Source organism: Oryzias melastigma, linkage group LG16, assembly GCF_002922805.2.
Source record: "Oryzias melastigma strain HK-1 linkage group LG16, ASM292280v2, whole genome shotgun sequence".
Taxonomy (NCBI): Eukaryota; Metazoa; Chordata; class Actinopteri; order Beloniformes; family Adrianichthyidae; genus Oryzias; species Oryzias melastigma.
Genome location: NC_050527.1, coordinates 8,050,506 through 8,068,360, shown reverse-complemented (window position 1 = coordinate 8,068,360; position 17,855 = coordinate 8,050,506). Strand labels below are relative to the sequence as shown.

At 37.2% G+C, this 17,855-nt stretch overlaps 3 protein-coding genes and 1 long non-coding RNA gene across 5 annotated transcripts in view; 3 read left to right on the top strand and 1 right to left on the bottom strand.

Annotated features, from left to right (window-relative positions):
* LOC112143269 (endochitinase A) overlaps nucleotides 1-3,399 on the bottom strand; it is a 7,459-nt gene extending 4,060 nt beyond the window's left edge. Inside the window, exon 1 of the mRNA XM_024267111.2 lies at nucleotides 3,242-3,399. Within this exon, the coding sequence (XP_024122879.1) occupies nucleotides 3,242-3,339 (98 nt within the window). The 5' untranslated portion in view covers nucleotides 3,340-3,399. The remainder of the gene's footprint in view (nucleotides 1-3,241) is intronic.
* A 700-nt stretch (nucleotides 3,400-4,099) lies between these two features.
* LOC112143271 lies at nucleotides 4,100-8,849 on the top strand. Its single transcript, XR_002918711.2, has 4 exons — nucleotides 4,100-4,704; nucleotides 8,231-8,298; nucleotides 8,360-8,460; nucleotides 8,839-8,849. It is a non-coding gene; the product is annotated as an uncharacterized LOC112143271 (long non-coding RNA).
* Nucleotides 8,850-9,704: 855 nt separating this feature from the next.
* On the top strand, nucleotides 9,705-11,979 carry krtcap2 (keratinocyte associated protein 2). Its single transcript, XM_024267105.2, has 5 exons — nucleotides 9,705-9,860; nucleotides 10,368-10,522; nucleotides 10,678-10,741; nucleotides 11,346-11,412; nucleotides 11,517-11,979. Exons 1-5 carry the CDS (start codon nucleotides 9,857-9,859, stop codon nucleotides 11,635-11,637), a joined length of 411 nt encoding a protein of 136 aa, XP_024122873.1. The 5' UTR covers nucleotides 9,705-9,856; the 3' UTR covers nucleotides 11,638-11,979.
* Nucleotides 11,980-14,124: 2,145 nt separating this feature from the next.
* s100a10b (S100 calcium binding protein A10b) lies at nucleotides 14,125-15,265 on the top strand. Of its 2 annotated transcripts, none has more exons than XM_024267107.2 (3): nucleotides 14,125-14,282; nucleotides 14,749-14,902; nucleotides 15,018-15,265. In XM_024267107.2, exons 2-3 carry the CDS (start codon nucleotides 14,765-14,767, stop codon nucleotides 15,174-15,176), a joined length of 297 nt encoding a protein of 98 aa, XP_024122875.1. In that variant the 5' UTR covers nucleotides 14,125-14,282; nucleotides 14,749-14,764; the 3' UTR covers nucleotides 15,177-15,265. The 2 variants fall into 2 exon arrangements, with proteins under 2 accessions (XP_024122875.1, XP_024122876.1); XM_024267108.2 differs by lacking the exon at nucleotides 14,125-14,282 and adding an exon at nucleotides 14,488-14,617.
* The last annotated feature ends 2,590 nt before the right edge of the window (nucleotides 15,266-17,855 follow it).

Below are 17,855 nucleotides of genomic sequence, written 5' to 3'. Positions count from 1 at the left end.
AAAAAGGGGTTTGAGTAATAAAATACGTTTATTCTCACTCATTTTTATAAAAGATGTTTTTTCATTGATTTTGAATTAAATAAAACATAAAACAGCACAAGATTTTGATTTAGAAAACAATTCACAATAGATAGATAAAGCAGATTTGGTGCCAATCAAGATCCCAAATGATAAAGTTTGTTTAACTAACCTGTGCACTGATACCACTATAAAGATCCCAATCAGGTTTAAATAATTTCTTTAGTTTTAAGATTGAGAGGAACACCCATAGTCTCATTTTTCAAATTAAGGGACTTTGAATGACAGTAGGAAAAACAATAAACAAAAAGGCAGAACCAGGGGAATTTCTGCAGTTTGACATCTGTTTAACGTCCCACTCCAACTCCAGTGACAGTAGCTCAATAGGTATATAATTCTGGCTTGTGGGAGGGACTGTAGGCTCCGGGTAACCCCTTCTCCTCCCGTCGCTGGGAGCTAAGTCTGCGCGCTCACGCAAGTCATATAGCCCAAAGCTACCATTAGCAGCACAAAAATAATGGCGTAGGAATGATACAAGAATTTGTTAAAAATGTAAAACAGACGATTTTTATTGGAGTGGGTCTTCTGGATTTGACCAAAGAGAACTATAATTCAGTGAAAGAGAAATGTGGAGCGGCTTTAGGACAGTGGCAGGTACTGGAGCGCTTCAGGACCAGCTTGTCGGTGTGGACCTGAGCAGCCGGGTAGTCTGCAGGTGTTCGCCACGGTCATGAGTCACCTCATGATATCGACTTTCCCACAGTACAACAACGTGGCACAACGTGAGGAGAAATTCCGACGTTTCCTTGCTGATCTGGCCCTGCACCACTGATTTAGAGGAGGCTTTAACAATTGGCCCTGCAGAGAGACTGTGTGGCTCAATTGAACCATGTTTTCTACACTGGAGGGGAGCTACCTGTGCAGTCTGTGTTTGTTGCCGATGGGCTGCGGAAATTGATGGACAAACTAACTGACGATGTGTATCAAATGAGGATGGAAATGAAGGAGCTTTCTGATGAGAATAAGAAGCTGACAAATGCCTGCTGCAAAGGGGATCTGACAGCAGCCTGCTGTGTCAGCACCTGCGGAAAGCAGGGCTGCTAGGCCCAGGCAGTTCCTGAACAAGATCGTGGCCACTCTCAGGACAGAGAACCACCCTGTTCACAGTGGTACTTCAAGTCTCACCGGCAGCAGCGGCACTCAGAGTCACCTTCCAAGCGAAGAGCGTTGAGGAGAAGGAGCCCCAGCCCAAAGTGGCACTCCTCTCGCAATTTAATTTCCAGGAAATGTGAAGTGTATATCCTGCCTCAGAAGCATTGCGGAGAGCACCAACATGGAGAAGATGTCTCTACAGTGAGAGCCAACACCAAAACCTCTACCTCTTCGTCAGACAACATGCACCAGGATGACTACAAGACTGTGAATGAAACTGATAGTGCTAACAGTTCTGTGTCATATGTGAGAGGGGGTGGTCAAAAGCACCAAGGTTCCTATTTTGATATACTCCGGGGCTTTAGTTGTCACTTATAAGTGCTGACTTTCACATGTTCATCTCTGCATCGAAAGAGTTGACCCCTGAAAAAGAACATTGTGTACTCCCGGGCTTTTAATGGCTAAATGCTGGACACTTTGGGCACTGTGTCAGCTACATTTCGTTTAGGTTCCACATTGTGGCAACAAACCTTTATGTACTATGTGAATCCACACAGGCTGTACTGCTGGTTATGGACTTCCTTGTCAAATACCATGTATTGTTAGACTTGAGATTTGGGTTACTGCAGTTTTGGGATGTGAGTGTTCCTCTGCTGCAAGGTTGAGAAATTGTTTTACCGTGTTGCAATCTGTCTCTGGTGAACGTGGTACGTGGTGACTTCCACCATTGGGTGAAGCCCTGGTCCTGTAATTGTGTCAGGTGCAAGGGGAACAAGTTGTGTCCTTAACCACACTGATAATGTAGTGTAGTAGAAACAGGGGCTTCATGTCGGTGAGTTGTACCGGTTAACCAACGCTGAGGTCAAGCTATTCCTGTGTGGCCCAAAAGTAAATGCAGTTCAGTCCCAACCACCTGCTATGCCTTTCACATCCTTCATGACATTGCGGGGCTAGAGTTGGACCTGGACAATCATCCACAAAAAAGATTCAAAACACAGAAATACTGATGTCTTGTCTTCCATGGCTGTTTCTCCTGTCTCATGTGAGGCAAATGTTTAGTCTCCAGTTGGTGTTTATGCTGCTGAACAGGAACTCCTCATTTCCTCTCTTAGCTTTGATGACACAGACTTGTGATTTTTGCAGAATGAGGATGCTGACGTTAGTGTATTTGTGGCATGGCTGAACCAAGGTGAGGTCAAATTCACCTCGTGCCCACAGGAGGGAACCATTCTTGGACCTGAGGAAACTGTGGACAGAATTTAGCTGCCTGGTTATGGTGAATGGTTTCTTGTTTCTCTAGGGGACAAAATACCAGTCTAGGAGGTGGTTCCCTCTCTGTTATTTCCTGACCTCTTGGAGTGATTGCATTGTGGACCTGGAGCTACTCACTTTACAGCAGAAAGAGTTTAGGAGAAGGCTAGGCAGAAGTTTTATTGGTCTTTCATGCTGTGTGACAAACGTCGGTGGTGTTAACAATGTAGGGCCTGTCAAATAAGGAGATCCCCTGCTCCCAAACCAAAGGCACCCATGGTGGGGGGGGGGGGCTCTCCTTCCAGCTGGCCCTTACAATGCATGGCAGAAAATATCTTAGAGCTGCCTGTGACATCTCAAAGCAACAGGTTGTCCACTTGCATGCCCTGCCATACCAGATTGCACAGACTGTGGCCCGTTATTTGTTTGAGGATTGTGTGTTGGTGCATAGAGTCCCTGAAGTATTGCAGAGCAACTAATGGTGACAATTTGAAGCTGAGGGGGTGCAGTTACTGTGCCTGTGGATGGGAATAAAAAAAAAAAAAACTCGCACCACACCCTACCATCCAAAATCGGATGGCACAGTAGTGTGTCTCAATCAGACACTGACTGATCAGTTAGCTAAAATGTTGTTGTCCTTGGAGGTGAGTGGTGGTGGTTGATGGGATGAGTTTTAAAAATCACGTATTTCGCATACAAGACGACGCAACACTCTTACACAGGCTTTAGTTGACTACAGATACATAAAGTTACTGGTCTAAGAGAGGTGTTTAAAAACTGATAAACAGGCACATCTGCATAAAAAAAACGACACACTTACTTTTCGTTGGAGCTGTTCCAGTATATTGCGTGTCTCTCCGCGGAGGCGAACCACTCACCAGCGGTCAGCGCCAAGCACATCAGACACACAAAATCCATAACTTTCTCCTGCAAAAGTGACTGCAGTGAATAACTGTAAAAAGATCACTTCCACACTGACAAGTTGGGTCAGGAAATCTGAATGCTCCGCCCAGCCAGGGCAGGCGACCTCAAGCAGCCCAGACAAGACAACACACAAACAATTCTCACTTGCACGTCAAAAGTCTTTCTTCTGGACTTCTGATACAAACATATCAGGGAGAAAAAAATCTGGAAAAGGAAAAGATGAACCGCGGGGCTTTTTTGAGTTCTTACAAAGTGTATGGCAATAAAAAATATATAAAAAGGGCAAAAGGATTAGTGATAAAGTGAAGGATTGACTTTTATATAACAAAACTTGTTTTCTTAAATTATATACAAATGCAGTGGTTTAATTCTCTACTAAAGTTACATTACAGTTTAAAGTTACAAAAAAAGTAGACACAAATAAAAAATTTTAAAAAACTATTAAAAAATACTTGGACAAATTGTTCTGATTGTAACAGCTAAGTAATCATGTAGAAAATGGCCCCAGTTTGAGTTATACCCTAACATTAAGTAGATCATAATTATCGCTGTCAACACTAGTAATCTTGCGTTTGATGCATTTTAACAGCTCCTCCGTTAGACTACCTGATATAATATGTCTTGTCTGAAGTTTCAATGAAGTCTTATGTAAGAAAATGTGCTAAAATGTTAGATAAGAAACAAAAGAACTCTTAGATTACAGATGAAAATACATGAATAAACATTTGAGTTCAAGAATATTTTGTGTTTTGTTTCTGTGATCACTTATTTCCTGATTAAGGTCAAGTCGGGCATAATATTGTGTTTCTTGTTGAGACTTTAGAACTAATGCAGTTATATTTAGTCGTTTAGTTAAATGCAAACAAGTCTGTAAAACTATCCTAAAGCTTCACCTAACAAGCGTTTGTGTTTAGAAACTGAATGTAGAAATTGTGTTTTGATATGGGTCAGTATGACTCACCGATTTTTTTTGTTTCTTTCAATGTATCACGAGGAAGTCGAAGTGTTGTAACATTGGGGTGTTGAAATTCATTGTAATTGGCACTTTTATTGTGTTACGTTTTCGGAAACAGAGTTGTAAACGTGCTGCTTGACACCAGTTCATGTTGTGGAGATCATATTAGAATTTTTACTGCAAAAGCATTGTGTGTGTGTGTGTGTTAGCATTGGGCACTAAAATTCGGTTCCAAGTAGAAACCATAGAACCGGAACTGAAAGAACTTGGTGCATTCGGTTCCTCATTTTGGTGCTGAGTTTCATTTTTTTCCCCTTCTTTTTCTGTTCTTTAACTTGTCTAGTCCAACATGAGGCCGGCACCTAAGAGACACCGAGGGCCTAAGCATGTCCATCGAGCTCAAGGTATCGGTTCTGGAATACTTCAAAAGTAAATTTCAGGTGCTTGGGATAAGTTAAGAGCATAGATTACTCCCATCCGCAATGAACTAGATCTGGTGACGTCATTACACTGCAGTATCTTGGTTCCCTTGACTTTGATGGTTGCACACCCATCACCAGTGATGGCAGTAAACATCACTTGCATTTTAAGGTCTGCGTCAAGCTCCTCCACATCCTTTTAGAATCAATTAAAAGATGTTAGAATGTGTAAAATACATAGCTCAGCCTCTTCAGGTTGACGTGTATAAGGGAATGCAGAGTGACCATGTACATTAACGTCTAGCCCACAGGAGGCTGGTGCACGGGATTATAAAGTCCATGTATATGGTTATTTAGTTTTCAAATACAAAAAAAAATCAACTAGTTTTAACATAGTTTTCCACTATTGTGGTTTGTCTGGGTGAATCATGGAGAGGCTCTGCAGTGGGAGGGACACACAAAATCCAGTCAAGTGGGACAGTAAGAGCGTCAAAGCGGACAGAAAGCCCAGCATTATGGAGTAATAAACAACGATTTAAGTCCCACTCCAACAATATTTTTTCTTTTGTAAATACATTTCCAGTAGTATTTTTATTATGAAAGTACAGTTTTAGCCAAATAAAAAAGATGTTGTTTTTTAAGACATTTTTATGCCTATGGGCAGTACCTCATTAGAAATACAATTTTGGTTGGTAGGCGAGACTTTTAGCTAATATATTGTCTTATGTATTACTTCAACTTTTCTTTCTTTTATTCTGAGTGTCAAACTCAATCACACAGGAGGCCAAAATCCAAAACACACCTTAAGTCCCGGGCCACAGGATAAACATTTATTGAACACTCTAAAACTACATTTTTAAAACATTAAAAACATAACTTTTTAACATTACTATGAATAAAAACAAGCAGGAATACAGTATTAATCCTATGTAAATAAACTTAAACCATAAGCCTTTAACACCGGAGCGCCACTGTTTATGTTCTTTGATTTACTGCAACTTGATAGAGTTAATCATGTTAACATTTGAAAAGTTACAGTATGTTAAAGATTTTCTGTTTAAGCGTCAGGTGTTAAAGTGTTAAATAACTTTCAATGTTTTTCTCTCCATTAAAATATATTTTGTCAAAATTATACAAGTTAGAGATAAGTGCAAGATAACATTGGGCTATCAATAACAATAAAATTAAATGATCTGGAGGGCCGGATATAATTATCCAGAGGGCCGGATTCGGCCTCCGGACCTTTACTTTGACACATGTGACTTAGACAATTCAATTCAATTCAATTCAATTTTATTTATATAGCCCAATATCACAAATTCAATTTGCCTCATTGGGCTTCATGCCTGTAGTTTTTACAGATGCACAGATGGAGTCATAAAATATGCACAATAGGTAAAAACTAAACAGACTATAAAGAACGGTCATCCCTGTCCTTAGACCCTCCCTCGCGGTAAGGAAAAACTCCTAAAAAAACCTGAGTCAGGAAAAAAAGAAGAAACCTTAGGGATTCCCACATGAGGGAGAGATCCCATCCCAGGACGGACAGGCGATACCAGAACGGTTAAAGAAAAGTTAGCTGCTAAAACTGCATATATGAGTAGAGTTCATTCATATAGAGCTGAGGGACGAGTGATGATTAAGTCCATAGTCCAGATGAAGCAGAACTGCAGTCCACGACCAGGAGCAGGAGGACAGACGACCCACCAGGAATCACTCCCACTCAGAGATGCAGGATGGTGTCGGGGCTTCATCCAGATGGGCGGGGCTTCGTCAGGATCACCAACAAGTCTCCCGGAAACTGCAATCTCTCCCGGTCTCCCACAGGGGAGTCGGAAAGACAGACATCTGCTCATATTATTATCATTATATTATTATTTATAATTTTTACATTGACAACTTCTTCCCCAACTCTTCTCTCTTCAATGTTTATGTCTCTGTGCATAAACACAGACGCTTTGTCGATTCAACTTGATCCCCTTCATACACAACATCCAGAATACCAGTTTTTAGCCCCATTGAATAAAGGAAGAGTCTGCAACCTTCGCAGCCAATATTTTGACCTCTTGTGGTCAAATCTAGAACTGCACTCTAAAAGTGACTTTTTTTTATAATAGCTGTTTCTGTGAAAATCATACCCATACAAAGCTAGAGTCATTTTATAGAGGAAGTCAGTCCACAACCGTCATAAAAAAAAGTTTTATTTTTACCTTTTTTGGTCGAATGTGGAATTGCAGTCCAAAAGTCACTCTTCTTTTTGTAATAGCTTTTTCTGTGAATATCAACACAGAACTAGCACAATTCCAAAATGCCGAAGGTAAAGTGATTGAAGATCTGGCTGCATTTCACAGAAAACAGAAAACAGAAAATTCAGGAATGTACAAGTGCAGCAAAATGATCTTGTGGTGCAGAGGTTTCACCTCAAATCTTAGCAAGCACTTGACAACGCATGGGATTGTATTAAATGCTGAAAACTGTACAGTCTTTCAGTGCCTGGTGTTTCACTTCCTCTTTTCTCCCGATTGGAATAAGTGACATAGATTGCCCCATACTTTGATGTAAACAAAACTTATTTTTTTATCCAGAACAGTGAACTGCGTTCTTTGCATTAGGAGCGCCAGTCAGTCTCCTTGTGCCTTAAAAAATGCTTTCTTCCTTCTTCATTTGTTAATTATAAGAGGGCTTCTCTATCCAGAATTTACCAGTTCCATCCCTAAAAAAAAAAAAAAAAAAAAAAAAAAACAACTGCTCTGGATGGTAATTATCCTCTGAAATAATCAGGATGTTTTCAAACTCCTTCTGAGTCAGCTGATGCCACTTCTCCATGCGTGCTCTTCAACTGTGCTCCCCTCCTGGGAACTTCCCGCAGCCCCTTCGAAAGCAAAAGTTTCATACAAGAGTCTTGAGTTGTCTGAGTTTTTTTGACGAACTGGAGGACTCATGTGACAAAAAAAAAAAAATCAGCAAATATGTGAAACTGCAAATAAAGATCATGAATACGTGGGGAAACACTGTACCCTACATTTTACTGTGATGTGTGTAAATGGACATGGTGCTCTTAAAATAATGTGGAAAAAAGGGAAAAGAAAAAGCTTCAGAGGCTCTGCAGAGTCTGCGCCCATTTGTTGCACTTCTACTTTGGATTTGGGAAGAGCTAGCCAAACCCTAGATATCACACTGTATGATCACATCTTTGTAAAATTCAGTGTTTCCACACATTGGACTGTGATGATGGTTTGATCATTTTTCTATTATCTGCTGTTATGGTCATTTTTACCTTATATTAAAATACATTTGTTGTGTCTCAATCTAAATTGTATTTTCCGATATTAAATATAATCAATTTATTTCATGTAGAAATTATTTATAATAGTTTGGGTCAATTTTATTAACAATTTGCCTCAGACAGATCGATCTGCTTCAATCTTAATTCTCCTTTTTTAGTTGTATTTTATTTATTAATGTCTGTCTTGAAATGTTTATGATAATTGGTTATTTTTTCTTTTTCTAGGATAATAACGTGAAAGCATGTTTACCTTTGGAGTTTACTCAGGAGCAGTATGACACAGAAGACAGAAAGTAAGTAAATAATCGCTGACATTGTATGAAATTGCATTCTAATTCGTCTTCTTTTTTCCAGGTTGGTTGTAGCTTTGTCAGTCACTCTTGGTCTGTTTGCTGTCGAGCTGGCAGGCTTCTTTTCAGGAGTCTCCATGTTCAATTCCAGCCAAGGTCTTCTGTGTATCCTTTAAACTGACGTGAGGAGTCGTAATTTGTCATCTTTGTTGAAATGTTTCACAATAGTGAAGGGAAATGAAGTTTTTCAGATAGTGTGTCTTTTCTCTAGTTTTAGAGCAAAAAAAAAAAATTTTTTTTCCAAAATGACAAAATTAAATCAATAGATTAAACAATCCTAATTAAGTCACAAGTTACAATTCCATAACTAAGAACAACAGGAGCCCATGCCAGAGCCTCTGTGGCCGTGCTGTTTTTTTCTGTTTGAGCAGTGGGAGTGTGACATCTACTGGTGGATCTTTGCAGGTTAGTCTTCAGGCGCCTAGTGAGTCTGTGTATGTCCTGTTTTCCCCAGAGATTTTCCCTGACAGTCGCTCCTTTCAGCATTAGCTGTCTACTGCTCTGCATCTTTGTCTGTCTTTGTGTTTGAAAATGGGAATGCTGGACTTACTGGGTGATTTTTGTCGCCTGCAGGTTGGTATGCCTGCATGCTTCTCAAAAAATAGTTGACTTTTAGAAAGACAACATAATGTAACAAACACTAACACTGTTATTTTTAATGCATTTAAGTTTTGTATTTGATTAATTTCTTTTTTTTTTGTCTCCCATCTTTCAGTGTCTTGTCAGCTTTTCTTCTGTTTATTGCAGTTTTTGGACTGAAGAAGAAGCCGTTGTGAAGAGTTGCAGCATAAGTTGATTCACACTGAATGAATGAATGAATGTGTTAGATTGTTAGGGCTTAACATTGTTAGACGTTCAGTAGACCCAGAAAAAAGTTTTCTTATGTTTGTATTTTTGTTCTCTTTTTAAGCATATTTCTAACAATATGGTTACAAAAAATATTTATAGTATGTTGTTTGCTTTGAATAATTTGCAAAAAAAATTGTCTGAAATTTAAAAAAAAGTTTTTTTTTTTGTTGCAAGTGGCCTAATTGTTTCTCATGTAAACCTTTTCAATGCTAAATCCAAAATACATTTATATCTTTTAAAATCACAGCATTATTTCTCTCATTGTATATATATATATATATATATATATATATATATACCCATCAAATTAATAAACATTTTGTTAATATTAGTTGTGGGCTTCAATGATAAGGCATTCAAATCTATTCCAGGTTTTTAAGTGCTCCTAAAAACCTAAAATCACAAGAATTTTTACATTATAAATAATTAAAAATTGGCCAGGTCAAGCGCTCGGCTCTTTGTCCAAAAATACTTTTTTGCTACTTCTATTATCTAAACGTATAGGCCCCGCCCTCTGGTCCGTCCAGAAACTCTGTCCGGGTAGTGAAATAGTTTTGTTCCTAGTACGGTACCAGAGTCTCGCATGTCTTTAGCAAGTTTACGTCTACTCACCTGTTTTTCATCGAAAGAATAACAATTTAAGCGTCAACTGATGGGTGTGTATTTTAATTTTATACCAGGGAAATGTTCTCTTCTACAAAGCTAATTTTTCATTTTCGTGTACTATCTTCGGTTGAGTTGGCTATTTTGAATGTGAGCTACGATTAAAATACAAGTAAAAAGTTGACAAAAATGTATGTATTGGGTTAGATGTTAATTATAAATGTGTTTTTCATTTGAACAAATCCGCTGAAATTATTTACTGTATACGGTCGTATGAAAATTGGAAGTAGTTGCTATGTTTTAGCTAGAAGCTAACAGCTACGTCGGACAGGTTAGAGTGTGAACACTGACGTGGCGTAAGGTTTAGTTGTCCAAACCAGAATTTCATTGAAATGTTTGAGAGTGTTACATCTAGCGTAGTCTGTATAATGTTTAAGAACGTTTATTGCAATATTCGTCTGGCTTCTTTAATATTACTTTAGATATCATGTGAATTTTCACTTTACAGTATCAACTACAGGAGATTGGCTTGTTTGTAAACCGTGTTTTGGTCATTGCAGCGGTGAACACAGGCACTTCCCTGGTGCTCTCCAGCCTCTTGTCGGTGCTGGTGTTTGCTGGGATGCAGATGTTCAGTAAACAGCTGGCATCCACTGAGTGGTTCACCATCCTTGGAGGTTTCTTGGGCTCGGTCCTCTTCATCTGCTCTCTCACTGTATCCTTTGAGTGGATTTACACATTCCCCCAAAATAAAAGTTCTTATAAATCTTTTTTTTTTCCCTTGAAAATTTCTCTAAATGTTTTTAGTTCTTGGGAAATAAATATGTAAATATCCCTCTAGACTGTGTTTCTCCTTAATTGTTCTTCTAGGCCTTTAATAATCTGGAGAATCTGGTGTTTGGGAAGGGATTCCAGGCCAAAATCTTCCCAGAAAGTAAGTGCTGAAAGGGGCAAAATTTGACCTACTTTTCATCTTTAGCACTACCGAGTCATGTGAACACCAGTGGTTCAGCAGATGCTTCTGAAATATATTTGACAGTCTATTTAAGTGTATACAGTTGTAAAAAAAAAATAAAAAAAAAAAATGATGAAACCTTCATTAAATAATAAGCTCTCTCCTAAAAAATGTTCACATATCAATGACCAATCTTATATTGAAAAATGTATTTTTTTAGAAAGTGATATAATAAAATCAAACTAAAACATTACCATTATTCTACTCAAAGAGTAAAAGATCTGACTAAAAATTCACATTTTAGTGAAAGTTTTTACCTTCTGCCTCCCTATTAGCAATACACTTTTTGTAGCATCTACCTAAACTTGTGTCTAAACTTAAACATAAGCTGAAATTACATTTCATTATTTTTTTTATGTCTAGTTATACCGCTTGGATCACTCAGTGATTTTTAAATTAAAAGTAAATGTTTTTAATTTGTGGGTGAATATACAGCCTTTCATAGGGCGTCCTATTTTTTCACATGACTTTTCGCATTTATTTTAGATTATGCTTTTATCACATTTATTCTATCGTTTTCCAGTTCTGCTTTGCCTGTGCCTGTCGATGTTTGCGTCCGGCCTGGTGCACCGCGTCTGCGTCACCACTTGGTAAAGGACACAAAAAAATTATTTAGCATCTTAAACCTATAGAGTTGAAAGTTATTTATCCAAAATTGCATGTTTAGTAAACTTGATTTTGTTTGTCTTTTCAGTTTGATATTCTCCCTTTTTACTCTGTACTACATCAACAAAATATCTGCTGCTCTTTACCAAGCAGTGGCTCCAGCAGTAACACCAGCCAAGACTGCCAGCAAGGGAAAGAGGAAGAACTGACGACCCGTTTAGTAAAACTACTGGTTTTCCAGTCATTAAAGCCCATGTACTGATAATTCAACAAACATGCCCCCCCCCACACACACACACACACACACAATATTTTCTTAGTTGATGTTTATTCAGGATTTTTGTTCAGAAATTAGATTAACCACAAATTAGTTTTTTGATTTTAAATAAAGCGCCCCGGTTGAGATTATCGTTACATTCCAAATGTCCATCTTTCCTTAGCACTGGAGGCTTCAACGAGATTCATGCGTCACGTCATGTTTTCTGTATATGCACAAGTTCTTTTTATTTGTTGGTTTCCTCAATTTTATAATTAAAAAATTGTGAACAACCTCTGAATGCTCTGCTTTGTGTTGATCTCAACTAAAGTGCAAGACTGAGATTATTTGTCACTTTCAGTGTAAAAAAAAAAGAAAAAATGGGCTGAAGTTGAAAGAACTTTAAAAGCTTCAAAAAAGAGGAAAACAAAGAGTTCACAAATAAAGGACTAAAGCGGTTTACTTTCAATTATATTTGAAAGAATTTAAGAATGGAGAAGTGTTTGGAAATGAAAATAATTTTGCTTCAGGTGACATGATGCAAGCATTTCACTAGTTTGCAGAAGATTTTATTAAACACTAGTTTAAAATGAGATTTGAACCCTGTAGCCATCTTGAAAACTGCAATAGTTTCATGTTGAGCTTTAAGTCTTGCAGACTTAAGGAACAAAATCCCAACAGTTGCAATTTCCTTGGTCTAGAGCAGATCTGTCCTGAGGCTCTGAGCTGCATGTGGCTCTTTCATCCCTTCATTGTTGTTTTTTGGCTTTGAAGAAAAATGCTGAGGATTTCTAAAAAAAAAAACAGTAATTGATTTGTTGTTCTGGGTTTGAGTTAATTAAGTTTTATTTAATTTTATTTTTTTAACATGTTGCATAAATGAGTAAAATGATGGTAAAATGTTTCATCTCTAATAGAGATTCTTTATTGGAATAGACTTAAGCCACATTTAGCTATTAACTATTATTAATCAAATTTAAAATATATGTATTCTTTTCTTCTTCTACATGACGGTGTCTAGTTGCTGTTCTGGGGTAAAGTTTTTAATTGACATGCATAGGCTTTTATTTAGATCCTCAACCAATACTATCATTTTTATATTAGATAGTAAAAAGAGAAAAAAGGATGGCGCACCAAACTCATAAAGATAGAAAATGTCATCCGTGTTTGTCTTGACTTTCTTTGGTTTTATTCAAATAAATCTGCTGCAGCAGGAGGATCATATTTGACATAGTGTGTATTTTATTTTGAAAGGAACTTGTAAGAGCTGCTATCAAAAGTGAAATAAGTTAAAATGATCATTTGTAGAATATTATATCATGTATTATTTGAAATCCAAATATATAATGTATTATTTTAACATTAGTTTTGTGATGGAGTCGACACAGACCTGTTTTAGTTTTTAGTAGCATAAAAGAATAGAATTACTTCAAATTGATTTATTCCACCAAAGTTTTTTTTCTTTTGTCAGGAACCTTGATTTCAACATTTTTTTTTAACAGTTTTGATTCTAAAATGCTCTGGTTGAAATTATGTATGTTTTTATGTAAGGGTCTGTGCCATGAATCAGTCTCCTGCCTCTCCCTCCGGCCACCAGAGGGCGCCGTCATATTTGAGCATGTCCAGACAGAAAGACTTTTCTCTGATTCTAATACTTTTAGAAGATGTGTTTTGAGCATAGACTGTTTATAATAATTACAGTGTATGGTTTTGAGTAGCTTTGATTTTGTTGGTTGTGTTTGGATTAAAGTTCTATTGCTAAGAAAAGGAGATTTTTGGAGGACATTTTGAAGACTGTAAAGCACTTTGGGCCTTTGAGAAAAACACTACACAGGTATACGCCATTTACTATACATCATGTATTAATAAAAACATTTTTTAAAAAATAGATCAAGCAAATTCATGTCAGATGTATTTTAAACCCCTCAGTAAAATCCCAGTAACATTTGTTTTATTTATATGATCCTCTTGAGATTATTTTTTTCTGTTTTTATTGAAATCTATATATATATATATATATATATATATGTTAGCTCTAGGACCCTAGTGGTTTTTATCACAGCTCTTTTAATAATTGAAAATTTTAAACTATTTATAATAAATCCTCTTTTTAAAATCTGGAGCCACGCCTCCACCTGGTTTGAGTTCCCCATTTTTTAGTGTGTCTGAACCGCTCGTGTTGCCACACTTGGCATTGTTGGCAGGATCTCATACTTGGGGGTGGTGTGCAATTAATCATTTTTATTTTTTTATATTGGTTTTAACTGTATTTTGCTTTGTTAAAACGGTCACTACATGGCTTTTCCTTGATACAAGTTTATAGAAGAGTTAAGCTCACATAGTTGCAAAACGGCTCTTTTAGTTCTGACTAAGCAACTAGTTTGTGAGTTTTGGACTCACACTCATCATGAGCTCATACTGGATTTTTTTGCAGGAGCATTAGCCAGGGTGGTTCTTTCCTCCCTGATTTTCTCCTGCCCTCCCCTCCTCTTCATCTTTTGGGTGTGTCTTTCTAAACAAATGCCTGGATAAACTCGCAGTGAGCCCCAGAATTCTTCCCTGAAGCACCTACTTTTTTTTTTTACTCTTCTTAACCTGGTAAGTTTCTTGATTTAATTTTCATTTTTCTCCTAAAAAATCAGTAGCCAAAACGTTTTGGATCTATACTTCCTTATAGCTCTTTCCTTTTTACTATTTTTTAACAAAAATCTTTAACTTTTTTGCCTTTAGATCAGTGTCTGCTTTTCTTATGAGAATAACCATGTTGTAGTAAAAACAAGGGCTTAAAGCGGTGCAAAAATTTCACATTGTTTGTGGAAAAAATGATGTCTTAGCAAAAGAATTTGCTTTGAGTGCCAGTAAAACCAACACCCACATCCTCACTGAGTACGGTGACTTTTGTGGACTTTTGTCTCTCCAACTTTTCAGAAAATGTAAGTGAATGCAAAAGTGTGTTTGGATGTGTTGTTGTTGAGGTTTAAGTCAGATCGTTTTGTTCTACGGTGTCTTAAATCAGGGAAGAACAGACTTTAAAGTGTTTCCGGCTGGTTTTCTCTCTTTCCAGTCCTCATTGTGCAGCCATGACTGAGCTGGAAAAATCCATGGAATCCTTGATTACGGTGTTCCATCGATATGCCAAAGAAGGGGGGAACAAAAACACCCTGAGCAAGAAGGAGCTGAAGAAGCTGATTGAGACTGAGTTACCCAACTTCCTCAAAGTAAGCATCTCCAGTGTTTTTTTTATCAATGTGGAGCTCTGTCCGCACAGTGGATCAATGACAGAACGTCACCGCCTGCTTTAACTTTGCTCCCTTTTTGTTTACTCCGCCTCAGAGCCAGAAAAGCCCAGACACTCTGGATCGGATCATCAAAGATTTGGACCAAAACAAAGACGACGAGCTGGACTTTGAAGAGTTCGCTCCCTTTGTTATCGGCCTCTCAGTCGCCTGTGAAAAGCATTACGCGCTGCTTCATGAAAAGGCTAAAAAGTGAAGCGTTGACACATCAAATGAGGGATGATGACTACTTCTTTAAGATGAAGATCATCTGCTGAGGTTTAATTAAACATTCATTAAAATAAACCGAGTCTTTTTTGTTTCTCTTCATGTTACATTGAATTTTGATGCATTTTCACAATCACTGTGATAACAGATCCAATCACTTTACTAGAGGAATTCTGCCAGTGCAAGAAAAGAATTTGGAAAACATCTGATACAAATCATTCCCCTTAAATGTTTGACTCTTGGATGAAGGCATCTTATCTGGAGATAAGTTATTCCCTACAGGAATGTTCTCACTGGAATATTCCATATCTGCATAGAAATAAAACCTTAAACTATGAGGTTCACGGAGCCTCAACACACATGATCACATAATCACAGATAAGTAATATTTATTTGTTTCGTAGAATTCATATGTAATCTTCAAGATATTTAAATAATTGTTGCAAATTCTTCTAATTGTGGGAAGACTATATTCTAGGGCCCTGAAAATGAAAAAGTCTCATTGCATTTGATTACAATCCTCAACAGCATTTCAATCCGGTCAATAATTAAAGTTAGATGCTTTTTTATTGCTAACAGTTTTGCTCATTTGGTTTGCCATCAACCCACTTTAATAAAGTGAGATAGATATTAATTTTAATATAGATTCCTATAGCTCACTTTTTTCAGGAGACTCCTGGCCTACTATTATTAAACAAGCACAAATCAAATTGTATGTGGAATCATGTGTCTAGAAATCACTCTCCTCCTTCTTCTCTGCTACACTTAAACTCTGTTTGTTTAGATTCAAGGTCAAACATTTTCACTGCCAAGTATTTTTCTAAAGGAGGAAGTTTTCCCTGGAAAACACAAAAATTATGTCCTCATTGTAAGTTTGCAACTAGAGCATGCAGGTTTTTTTTCTAGACATAAAAAAAGGTAAAATTAAACAAAAAAACAAGCTAATGTCTGTTGTATTTAAAGTCTTTCTCCTTGTTAGTGATTCATTCAACACACACACTTGATTAGCAGCACGTGATTGACAAAAGCTCTTAAAGGTTATCATTGTATCACCTTTCCATGCAATTGTGGATTTAAACTGGGTCTACCTTAGAAAGAAAATGAAAAAAAAAAATCAAAATTTTTGGAAAATATGCAAAAAGAAAATGTCCTTTCACATAATATTCTTTCTTTTTCTGTTCTATAACAGTGTTTTTGTCATGCAGAGTCAACATGTCATGCTTCTAGTGTTCCTAAAGTGCATTTCTAATTAAAATGGTGATGTATTTTGCAAATAAAAAAAGCACTTTCTGTAGAAAAATCCTGAGTTGAGAGTTGCTGTTTCATCTTTGTTACATTTTAATGATTTCTTAATTGGTTGTTGCAGGTTGAATATGAGGATGAATGACACAAGGCTGTTGCAGCGTGGCTCATTTCACATTAAATCCACTGGTCGATTTGCATTCTCTTGATTAAAACTTTCTGAGTGAACGTCTAAGCAAAGCAATGACAAAAAAAATACTAAGATTTAGATCATTCCAGCGAAAACACATTGTCAGATTGAATTTTTGAGATCAAGATTCAAACTAATGATTTACTAAGAAAGGTATTTCAGTGGAAGTCTCCGGTGTGTTATCTGTATGTTACAGGAAAAAAACAAAACAAATCAGCAGCATTTACCTTTATAGACATTTTAATTCTGTCACACGAAACATATTTTAAATTAAACTATTAAAAAAACATTTTGTAGTCACTGTGAAGATTTATTTATTCTTGCAAAGACAGAGTGGTTCATTTTAGAATAGAAATCATAGGAGCATTTTTTATTTATTTATTGCTATGTTTACATTTTAACCACCAGATGGCGCTAGTGTACACAGAACAGAAAGTGGTCATTGCATCTGCTTCCGTGGGTGGCCAACATGAGTCAAGCAGTCAGTCACCAACCACATAGTTACAGGAGGTTTTCTGACTGGCTGCTGAACGCAGAGCGTCAGAGTTCCACATGCACTTCCTGCAAAATAGTGAGCACTCTTGCAGAGGCAACCTGCACACAAAACTTTCAAGCACAAAAAGAATGTGCACTGCAGTTTAGCTGTGTGATTTCTTTACTTTCCAAATACCTCCAACAGCGAGAATAATCCTGCAATAAACTAATATTGAAAAGCTCCTAAAAACTCAAAATATTTGAAAAAATAACTCTTTTCGTTGAGACTGCTTGAAACAATGAATTTATAGTTACCCTGCATAAACAAAACTCTCTGAACATTACAGGACTAAGTCATCCATCCATCTTCTGTTCCTGCCTGGTCCTATGGAGGGTCGCAGGAGGTTGCTGGAGCCTATCTCAATTATTTTATTTTGGGGTCCATCCTAAGGTTCGCAGTCCACTGCAGGGTCACGTGCTTTCCTGGCTATTTCCAAGGAGCAGTTTCAAGTTTACAATCAACAAGTGCAACAGGTTTTTTGGACCTTTTTGGATGTTTTTGAAGCCACACATTTCAGGTCTTTCCTGCAGAACCAGCATCACCTTCAGTTAAAACCTTCAGTTGTACCTTTCAGAATTATGTAAAGAGAAGCCACAAAGCTAACAATACAAAGCTTTAAAAAATTGACTATTTGACTGTTTCAACAAATATAAATGTTTCATTTTGAATGATTAAAAATGCACAACTCTGAAATAATTGAT

Excerpts from the sequence above, each read along its gene's own strand:
- krtcap2 (XM_024267105.2), top strand. Across the intron at positions 10,523-10,677 it reads TCTTCATCTGCTCTCTCACT|GCCTTTAATAATCTGGAGAA; the intron begins GTATCCTTTGAG and ends TTGTTCTTCTAG. Across the intron at positions 10,742-11,345 it reads GGCCAAAATCTTCCCAGAAA|TTCTGCTTTGCCTGTGCCTG; the intron begins GTAAGTGCTGAA and ends ATCGTTTTCCAG.
- s100a10b (XM_024267107.2), top strand. The coding sequence starts at position 14,765 with ATGACTGAGCTGGAAAAATCCATGGAATCCTTGATTACGGTGTTCCAT. Across the intron at positions 14,903-15,017 it reads AGTTACCCAACTTCCTCAAA|AGCCAGAAAAGCCCAGACAC; the intron begins GTAAGCATCTCC and ends ACTCCGCCTCAG.